Source organism: Trachurus japonicus, chromosome 6 (genome assembly GCF_045865225.1).
Source record: "Trachurus japonicus isolate A0001 chromosome 6, Traja_1.0".
Taxonomy (NCBI): Eukaryota; Metazoa; Chordata; class Actinopteri; order Carangiformes; family Carangidae; genus Trachurus; species Trachurus japonicus.
The window spans coordinates 26,158,250-26,168,713 of NC_140912.1; the positions used below are offsets into that span (position 1 = coordinate 26,158,250).

The 10,464-nt window shown below is 42.5% G+C and overlaps 1 protein-coding gene across 3 annotated transcripts in view; it reads right to left on the reverse strand.

Annotated features, from left to right (window-relative positions):
- gnao1a (guanine nucleotide binding protein (G protein), alpha activating activity polypeptide O, a) overlaps window positions 1-10,464 on the reverse strand; it is a 107,975-nt gene that overhangs the window by 33,894 nt on the left and 63,617 nt on the right. For all 3 annotated transcript variants that reach the window (XM_085780034.1, XM_085780036.1, XM_085780035.1), the window contains exon 4: window positions 300-460. In XM_085780034.1, the coding sequence (XP_085636160.1) occupies window positions 300-460 (161 nt within the window). The remainder of the gene's footprint in view (window positions 1-299; window positions 461-10,464) is intronic.

Here is a 10,464-nt window from a genome sequence, read left to right on the forward strand (position 1 = left end):
ATAATAAATGCTACTTACTGCTGAACAGTAAAGTGTTTGAACCATATTTGAGGGATCTTGAGGAATATCAGCCAAAATTAATCGATTATCAGTATTTTTTTACTCCCTAGTATCTGTAACAGCATCAAAAATCCCACTTTCATCAGGCTCTATCCTTCATTCACTTGTCAAAGAGCTGCAGGATTTTCAGTTTAAGAGCAGCTCAATCCTTATTATTGATGTTTTATTCACAGTTTACCGCCACCTCCCTCCCTCTCTCCGTATTGTTCACATAGTAAAGTGATGACACATGTACGTACTACTGCGCTGAGTCGTTGAGCTGGTACTCTCGGGCGCGGCTGAAACACTCCTGGATGCCGGAGTCGGACCACAGGCGCATCATGGCGCCGAGCAGCTCGGCAGAGTAAGGCTCCGTGTCCTCCATACGACTGACGACGTCACACACCATCTTAGCGTCCGCCTGGAGGAAAGCACACAAGAAGCGGCAGCATGTTAGCATTCACAGAGTATAGAGGCTTCTGACGTTGTTCAAACATCGGCTTATTAATTATAAGACATTAGTGTTGTAATAAGTGTAAACAAACACAGCCGTCACAGAGGGACTGTCACTCTCTCTGCGCCATGCATTTTAAACAGAGCTGAGTGATTAAACGTTCAACAGATGAGTAAAGTGGAGACAGTAGATCGTTTGTTCAGCAGCTTGGTTACGTTTTCTTTTAAGGCGACATCTAGTGGCTGCAGGAGCGGAGGGAGAAGCGGAGGGAGAAGTGCGGTGACGTGGTTCGGGGGTTGTACTGGAAGTTTAAATCAGAACCAGGACTTTGATGCAAGAGAGCTTTACTGCATTTAAAGGGATAGTTCAACATTTTTGGCAAATCAGCCCATTGCCATAATCCCTATACTGTAGTTTTAGGAGTAGGTTCGTTACCTTTAATTGTCGGTGCAAGCTATTTTCAGAGCTACGCTACGGAGGCTCATGGGATTTCTTGGTTTCCCGCATCAAACTCATCAAATACACAATCCAACAACTCCAAAACGCTCTTGTGGACAAGTTGTGACCTGCAAATTCACCACGCTATGAGATAATAACAGAACGTTACCAGACAGAGTTGCTTTAGAGGTAAATTCATGCAAAACCGCTGATGGGCAGTCATTCAACAAGCAGCTGAATTTACCTCTAAAACAACTCTGTCTTGTAACGTTCTGTTATTATCTCATAGCGTGGTGAATGTGCAGGTCATAAATTGTCCACCAGAGCATTTTGGAGTTGTTGGATTGTGTATTTGATGAGTTTGATGAGGGAAACCAAGAAATCCCATTAGCCTCCATAGCGTAGCTCTGAGCAGCTGCCAAAATGTTGAACTATCCCTTTAAACCTAATGAAGCCATTACTTTTTTTTTTGGTACAATGGTGCAGTTGCTGTGTTTATTATGGTATCCATGGCAGCCAAGGTCCATTACGCATGGCACTGTAGGTGTAATACTTCAGGAAACACTAATATAGATATAGGTCGTATGAGAGAGGGAGAAGATAACCTTGTTTATGTTGGAGGACTTGTTGGAAAAATAACATGTTTAGCGTACATCTAAATGTAAATTATCAGAAATACCTGGACAATCTGTGAGCCCCAGAATGAGGAATAAAGGAGGAGGAGGAGAGGAGGTTAGTGATAGCAACAGCTACAGGAGGTGATTACTACAGATGACGGAAGAAAAGAACAAGATTAAGGGCAGAGAGAGAAGAATAGGAGCGGTTTCAGCTCACTTTGTTCCATTTTCTTGGTGAAAAGGCTTCACAAAAGGCATCATTTAAAATCCATGTGTCATCACAGGCTCCAAGCCAGCGCGGATATATATATATATTTAAAAAAAAAAAACATGCACACCACAAAGCCACTGCAGTTTATGAAGGGGCGTGAGTTCAGACTCTGTTTTAATATCATCATACTGTCGTGTGGGCAAACCTTGGGAGGAAAAATGCTTAACAGACTTATTTTTTAAGAATCGTGCCGACTCAGCTTGGACAAAGGTGAAGCTTCCTTGTCTTTGTTTGTCTGCAGAAGGCCAGAGAGGGGAGTTGTTGTAATGCAGCAGCACTGAGCTGCCTCCAGACAGAGAGCAGGCAGATCATTTAGCTGCTGCTGCTGGTAACCGACCGAACCAGAAAAGAAGTCGCCGTCTTAAAACCCTGCAAAGCTCTTGGCGTCATGTGATTATAATATCACAGTCGTCCAGTCTGGTCAGTCCAGTGCCAAGCTGCCTGCCTCTGGTTCACATCAATCAGTTCATTCTTATAGTAAAATTAAACGGTAGAGAGAGGGAAAAGCTAACATTTATTCAGTATAATTAGTGATTATACATATTTTATTCAATGGAAGCTTGTTGCTGCTGCACTGTGAATAGCTTCCTAGTTTCCTCCCAGGTTCAAAGACAGAATCACGTCCTGTACGGTTTTCACAAGATTATATTTCATTGTTCAATTTATTTCAGACACGTCACCCTGTGTTTATGGAAAATCTTTCTAGCCACTTAGCTATGAGTAAACCTGCAGCAGAGATCTCACTTAGATGCCTCTGCCATTACCAGCATCTCGTCCCCCCTTCCTCCTCCCGCTCTGCTCTGCTCTCCTCTTGCTCTTTGCGGTTATTGATTCCTGTTCCTGGCACTTGCCTCTTCCTACATGATGATTGTTGCATACAGTAATATTTTCTAGGGCACCAAGGCACCTCCCGACCTTTGTACTTTTAGCGACGTTTAGCAGCCGATAAACGAGGAAACAAAGACGTTTACAGCTGCACTCAGACTGTGCACAGCGCTCGGTGCTGTTGACAAACATGGAGACATGTTTCAGCAGCAGCATCATACAAGTTCATATGGGTTAAATAAGGAGGCAGCATCAAGAAATAACATTTAACAGCCATTATAGCCCACTCGTAAAAATATAAATTAAAGAATAAGTGAATGGAAATAGATTATGTAAGTTTTTTTTTTAATCTACTGGACATAAAACTTAAAAATAGTAATTTAGAGAGTAGAGCAGAAAAACCTTCTTAATAAGTGGCAATCATGGTTTATTCCAGCACCATATTAAAAAAATGAGCACCTATTATTACAGAGGTAGATATTATGTAACCTCTAGAGATGCACTGATTAAAACATTTTCTTGGCTCATTCATACTTTCCTTTTTGGCTCGAATACGATTTATTTACTCTCTCTCTCTCTAAAAAGAAAAAAACCCCCAATAATCTCAGAGAATCAAACACACAAACAATGTAACACTAGCAGTATGTATATAAAGTATATAGAGTTTCAGCCTATTTCTATAAATGTGATACATGCAGCTCTTGTGCTCTAGGGTTTGCCGACTCAGCAAAATCAAATCTATAACATAGTGATGTTCATAGTCGAGTATCTAATATGCTACCGCACTGAAATCAATGCAACTCTAAACCTGGCCGCCCCCATCACCGGAGCGATCCATCATCAGGTTTTATGTCATAAAGAATTCAATCATTTCTTTTTCTTTTCTTTTTTTTTTTAAAGCCGGTGAAACAGTATAACATCAGGGTTGAGTGTTGTTATTGCCCGTACTGTAATTTTATCCAGACGTTATAATTAGATTGCACAGCACTCAGGCTGAAATTACAATAACTGCACAGGCCGTGATGCGTTTGAGTTTCCACATTCTCCAGGAATTAACAGAGAGCAAAGCAAATCAGGAGCAGATAATAACAGGTCACAAGAGTTTTGGAGATCTGACAGAGTCCACATATGTTCCTCCTCCTCCTCCTCCTCCTCCTCTTCCTCCTCCTCCAACGATGACGACAGCGCCAGGACAAACCCCACGTCCACAAAGCTAAATGGTGTCAACAAAGGGGCTTCTCCAGCAGGTGGGACGTTCCCTCCTTTCTGTCCTTTTCTTATTCATCTATTTTTTCCCTCTTTTTAAGCTCTTTTTCTCTCTCCTTGTTCTTCTCTTTCCAGGCCTCACTCATCGTCCATTTTGACCTAAACTGTGGTCAGACTTGTTTTTATGGAAACCCCAAAACTTTTCCATCTACAGTCTATAAATCTATGAAGCCACTGAAGCACTTAGGTCGCCAGTCAAACTCTTGGTGCAGGTCAACCGGAGCGTTGTTTCCATGGTGACAGAGTTTGGGTAGGTGAAAAATGTTCCCAAACTGTCTGTAAATACAATACGAGACTCAAATCTACAAATAACACGACATCTGTACCTTGTATATTTTTCTGTTTAGACGCAGTTCAGCAGACTGACCAGTAGGAAAGTCTGAGACCACGTTCCCATTAATATACAGTATATACTATAATAAAGTGCAGTAGAGCTCCACTGTGGAGACTGGGCTTATATATCTCAGTGGATTACAAAAATAAATCCACTCATGTCCTGCTCGACAATAAAAGAGGTGTCTATTTTCCACAGCAGCTTTCTATCAACTCCTCGTCCTCCGTCTCTGCTGTCTCTGTCTCTCTCTGTGCTAATCAAGGGGTTTGGAAACAGGAAGGGCTATTCTGAAACAAGAGGGGAAATGACACGTCTCATAAATACAACGTAAGAACGGGACAATAAAAGCTTTTGGTCGACAGCTGTTTCTACAGTTGTGTTTGGTCCTTTTTTTTTTCTTTTTTCTTAGTTGGAAACACTCTGCCAAGTAAAATAAACACGACTCGGGGCCTGGACATGGTTCACTTGCCCCCTCTGACACCGCGGTCAGAGCTGTGGAGCTGTGGCAGTGACAGCGTCCACGAGCCAGGGTGTGAACTGTGACGTGACCCGAACGCCCCGAACACGACGACACGGTGTCTTTCAAACATTGAGCTGAAGCTTCTTCCCCATCTGCCGTCCCTCCTCCTCCTCCCCCTCCTCCTCCTCCCCCTCCTCCGACTGCTAGACGTCAATCCCTGTTGAAGGGATCTGACTGGATGTAAATGTGGTAAAGATCGACTCTGTCCTCTCTGTCAGCAGCTACACCACCGGCCCCGATAAGGCAGCAGCACAGACACACGGTACATGTTGAAGGGGACAGTACACGGAGAGCTGAACCCGTTTTCTCTGTGTGTGTGCGTGTGTGTTTGCAGGTCTGTATGTGTGTGTCTGTGTGTGTGTGTGTGTGTGTGTCCAGACAAAGTGTGTCACAGTTTAAGTGCTGGGCAGTGGGCCACAGTCACACTTTAAACCCTCAGCCAAAGCCAAAGGGATGGTGTCTACACAGGCAGATTGGAAGGCACAGGGTCAGTATCTATGTGTATGTCTGTGTGTCTGTGTGTGTGTACGTGTGTGTGTGTTAGAGAGATTGTAATAGGTTGTTAAGCCAAACACAGTGGAAACGCTCATTATTTTCCGATGCAGCTGCCTTTGTTCTCGACTCAAAAAACTTCTATACATAGACAAATACGGGAAACAGGGAAAGTAATTAATGTTTGAACGTTTTGTACAGTTCATTTACCAACAAACTCTCACTTCTCAAACATCTTTGACATGTTTGTAGCCTACACTCACAATGTGGAGAGGAAAGCACCTGTCTCTTTAGAGAATCCTCTCTGAATGCACAGAGTGATGCTTTTTGGTGTTGGGAGTTTTAAAAAATAACAGTTTTTTGACCTATTTTTCTCTTTTAGTTTCCGGTGGACTTTGGGGTTGAATGACTGTCAATAGCAGAAGTGCAGCTACTGAGTCATTTCCCTCTTCCTGCCACACAACCATCTCATCAGCACTTTTCCTGTCTGGGGTCTAAATCACACACACATGTGCACGTATGAACAAGACTCTATACATGTACATTTCATTATATAGCCCTTATATGACCATTAGCATTCAGCATTCAGCATTTAAAATGTCAATGTTCACAAGTAAACGTGTGTTTCTTTAACTCTCTTATGAAGTAAACCAGTTTTCTCCTTCACGTCATGTTTTATAAATCAAGTTACTGCAGGAAACTCTCTTGACTGCATGTAAATCTACAGAATGCAAGTATTTTGCTTCACGTTGACCTTTTTGTCTGACGTTTATGTGAAGTGAAAGTGTCTGTGACGTAAACTAAGTAGACCGATCTTATCTTATCTTATCTTACATCTGGGCCTCGGGGGGAGGGGGGGGCTGGTTTATGCATCGGAGGTCCATTTATCAACATTAATCACCTGACGCTAAACAGTGACTTTTAAATTATTTTTACTACAAGCTTGAACGATTCAGGCCTCCACGGCTAGTAGATGTGTAATGTGTTGTGAGAAAACATATGGCGAGCTCATTTATTCCTGCATCAACAAAATTAACTTCTTGACTGCTGATTATTTAATTACACATGAAACGGTGACATGAAAGTGTTTTCAGAGCTTCTGATTAAAAGTGACCTTTTATTCTATTTTATTTTATTTAATGTTATGAAAAATAACATGTATTATTCCTTTGTTATCGCATACCAAACTCCACACTTCAAACAAAAATGAATGCACTCTGCTTAATAATATATAACAGGGATTAAAAAAAATCAAGCACAGGTCTATCAGGACATAATTAACGATCTTTTTTTAAAAACTACTGTAATTTTATTCATCTGAAACATGTATTCAAATGTTTGTTTTTTCTCTTGTGCCAAATGAGTAATGGTGCCAGATAAAGACGGTCTCTTAATTCCCCATGTGCTGACTTTATTAAGCTGCTTGAATGCGATTATAAACTTTTTGCATTGCTGCATCAATTACGTTTATTAAGTCATGACAGTTCCTCTCTGCTCTCATGTTACCTTACATAACGACTAGTGCTGCTGCTGCACTGCTGCTCACTGGTACATTGTATTCAAATCAGTGTTGTGGGAGACAGATAAATGGATCACTGCACCATAAATCCACCAAAATATGACATTTTCTTCAAATGAAATGAGATGAAATTCACTGCCAGTCAATACAAGACACACATAAGTGTTGAATCTAGTGTCATATTATGTGTGTGATGTGTTTATTAAGTATCTTCAGTGGACATAAGATCAATGTGCTGCAACATACAAATTTGTTCTCCCTCTGGCAATAGAAGTAGGTCGGTTTAACTCAATACCTGAGGAGGGAAGACTATGACATTATGTAATCTAAATGTAATTGAGGATGAACTGCATTTTGTGTTTCATTGTCCGTTATATGACGAAGCCGGGCAGTTTTTGTTTCAGAAAATGCAAAATGTGAAGCCTGAGTTGTTTTGGGCTGATGATGATGAGGTAAAGTTGGAATGGTTCTTCAGAAAAGAAGTCTTTACTATAGCTACTTTCATAAAAAGTGCCTGGACTAAGAAAAAGCGAATTATTTATGTGAATTCCATGTGTTTTTTTGTTTTGTCTGTACTCTGATGATTTTGTTTGTTGTCTATATATGAAATGTGTCTTGTAAGCTCTTATAGGCTGGACGCCTTAATTGGTGCATGACACTTAAATAAATATAAATTCAAATTCAAATTCATACAAATGCCATTTATTATTATTATTATTATTATTATTATGTCGACACGTATGAAGCAGCACAGACACAAACAACACGTACGAGTGTGTGTGCATGAAGACACACAGACAAAAAAGGACAAATCATAACGTGACAACAGACGGTAAGTGTGTTTGTTGACGTCACAGCGACTGACAGCAAATCAGACGTCGCACACACACACACACACACACACACAAAATAAAAAAAAACAACACAATGACAACAGTTTGTTCTCGTTATCCTCTCCCAGACCTTTCCCCTCTTCTTCTTCTTCTGCTTCCTGCTTCTATTTTGAGTTTACTCTTTAAATCATTTTCTTCATCCTCCCTGTCAATCAAACTCTCCCTCACCCCTTCTTCTCTCTCTTACCGTTTAACCTTTAATATTCCTCCGGACCCTCGCATGACGTCACTTGTTAATATCGATAAACAAGAGCACAAGAGCTCAAACACTTGTGGATGTTGCACACACACACACACACACACACACACCCGTCACGTCGTCGTCCGTTCATCTCCCTCCTTTTTTATTACTTCACCTCATTACCATCTCTTTCCCTCCTCCTCCTCCTCCTCCTCCTCTATCGTTTGCTAGCGCACCCCACCCTCCTGCTCTCTCACACCTCTATCTCTCTCTCACTCCTCCGCATCATGTGACTCTCAGCTGCAGTTGCCATGGTGACCATCCTCATTTCCCAGGAATGCAATCGTGTCTGATTCTCTCTCTCTCTCGCTGCCCTTCCCAGCCGTTCTGCCGCACCCTCCTCCTCCTCCCTCTCCTCCTCCTCCTCCTCCATCAGCATCATCCTCGCCTCTCCTTCATCTCTCCATCCCTTCCTCCCCATTTACTCCTTTCTTTCTCTTCCTCCTCCTCTTGTTATTTCCCCCCCTTTAACATATAGTTTTGATAGATCGACGTGTTTAATAAGATAAACAGTGCATTATTTTCTGAATTATTTTCAATTCATCTCCCGTCATTGATACAAATGTCAGATGCACGGCCAGAGCATCTGTGTCAGCCTTCGTCTCTTCCCTCACTCTCTCCTTCCCTCCCTCTCTGTAGCAGTTGCTGAATAATGGAAGTGATGAAATATTTAATTGTTGTTCAGCCTTCCTGTAGACTAAGCCAACACAGCTCTAACACACACACACAGATATATATTTATGTGTGTGTGTGTGGTCCAAGCTTTGCTCCACTGGAGCTTCCGTTGCCTCCCTCGCATGCAGGGCATCCAGCAACCACACCCAGTAAACCACACACACACACACACACACACACACACACACACACACACAGAGATAGAAAGGAGGTGGCGGATATGGGGCATGTACAGTGTGCGCTGCTGTGAGTGGATCGTTAAAACACACTTAGTCAATAGCAGCATGAGAGCGCAGTAAAACATCCATCCCACTGTCCCCACCTCAACCCCGAGAGACAACGGAGGAAAGAAAGATGGAGGGAGGAGGAGAAGAAAAAAAAAAAAGGAAAAGCGCCGCGTGTGCTCTTTGCATGTAATCATATGTGAGTGTGTTATGTTATCACAGCAGCAAATGGTGCGAGCGAGTGAGCGAGCTGAGCTTTGTGTGTGTGTGTGGAGATGTGTTCGCAACGCCGGGGCTCTGATCTCTGTTTCTGAGAGCTCCGATTGTAATTTGAAAAGGATCAACGCTGCTTCACTCTACATTTCAAGGCTGGTTTGGGAAAAAAAAGAAAAAAAGTCTGAGCCACCAGTTTTTTTTTTTTACTGAATATCTGCTTCGTCATCCGTTCTGCAGCCGACTATGAAGTGAATGGAGAAGCGCATCGAGCTTCCAGCAGCAGCAGCTGGAACCGAGACGCTGAGATGATCATCAGCGGACGGTTTGGTTACATGCACCAATCAGGATTTAGCGTGTAGGGAAATCAGGTTAGAGAATTACTACGGATCAGAGTTCGACTGATAACAGCAGGAAAAAGCCGATAGCCAATCAATGGGGCCGATACAGTGCAATAAAAACAGCAGATTAGGAGCCTGACAGCTCCGTCAGCAACACATTTTAATCACAATGACCCGTTGTGTCTCCCCTCACTGTCCCCTGTTGAAAAGCTCTACTTCCCCGATGTAGGAGGGCAGTTTATTTTGTGTCTGGATTAGCAGGTTTTAAAGTTAAGCCCTGTTTAAATATGAATGAGCTCATGTTCATGATGCTGTTACTCCCGCTGAGTGGAGACCAGGTGTGATGAGATGATGCAGTCTGACGCTGGAGGGTGAGCAGCCACCGAGTCACTATGTCAAAACTGAAACTTTTTCTACCTTAAAGGGATAGTTCAACATTTTGGCAAACTGGCCCATTGTCATAATCCCTATAGTCATAGCAGTAGGTTCGTTACCTTTAGTTGTCGGTGCAAGATATTTTTAGAACAGCGGAGCAGAGCCATGAGCTGCTCAGAGCTACGCTACGGAGGCTAATGGGATTTCTTGGTCTCCTCATCAAACTCATCAAATACACAATCCAACAACTCCAAAATGCTCTGGTGGACAAGTTGTGACCTGCACATTCACCACGCTATGAGATAATAACAGAACGTTACCAGACAGAGTTGTTTTAGAGGTAAATTCATGCAAAACCGCTGATGCGCGTTGCCGTCGGGGGCAGTTTTTCAGCAAGCAGTCTCTGCATTTGCCTCTAAAACAACTCCGTCTGGTAACGTTCTGTTATTATCTCATAGCGTGGTGAATGTGCAGGTCACAACTTGTCCACCAGAGCGTTTTGGAGTTGTTGGATTGTGTATTTGATGAGTTTGAAGAGGGAAAGCAAGAAATCCCATGAGCCTCTGTAGCGTACTGTAGCTCTGAGCAGCATCTCACGGCTCTGCTCCGCTAAAAATAGCTTGCACCGACAATTAAAAGTAACGAACCTACTGCTAAGACTACAGTATAGGGATTATGGTACTGGGCCAATTTGCCAAAATGTTGAACTATCCCTTTAACAATAACT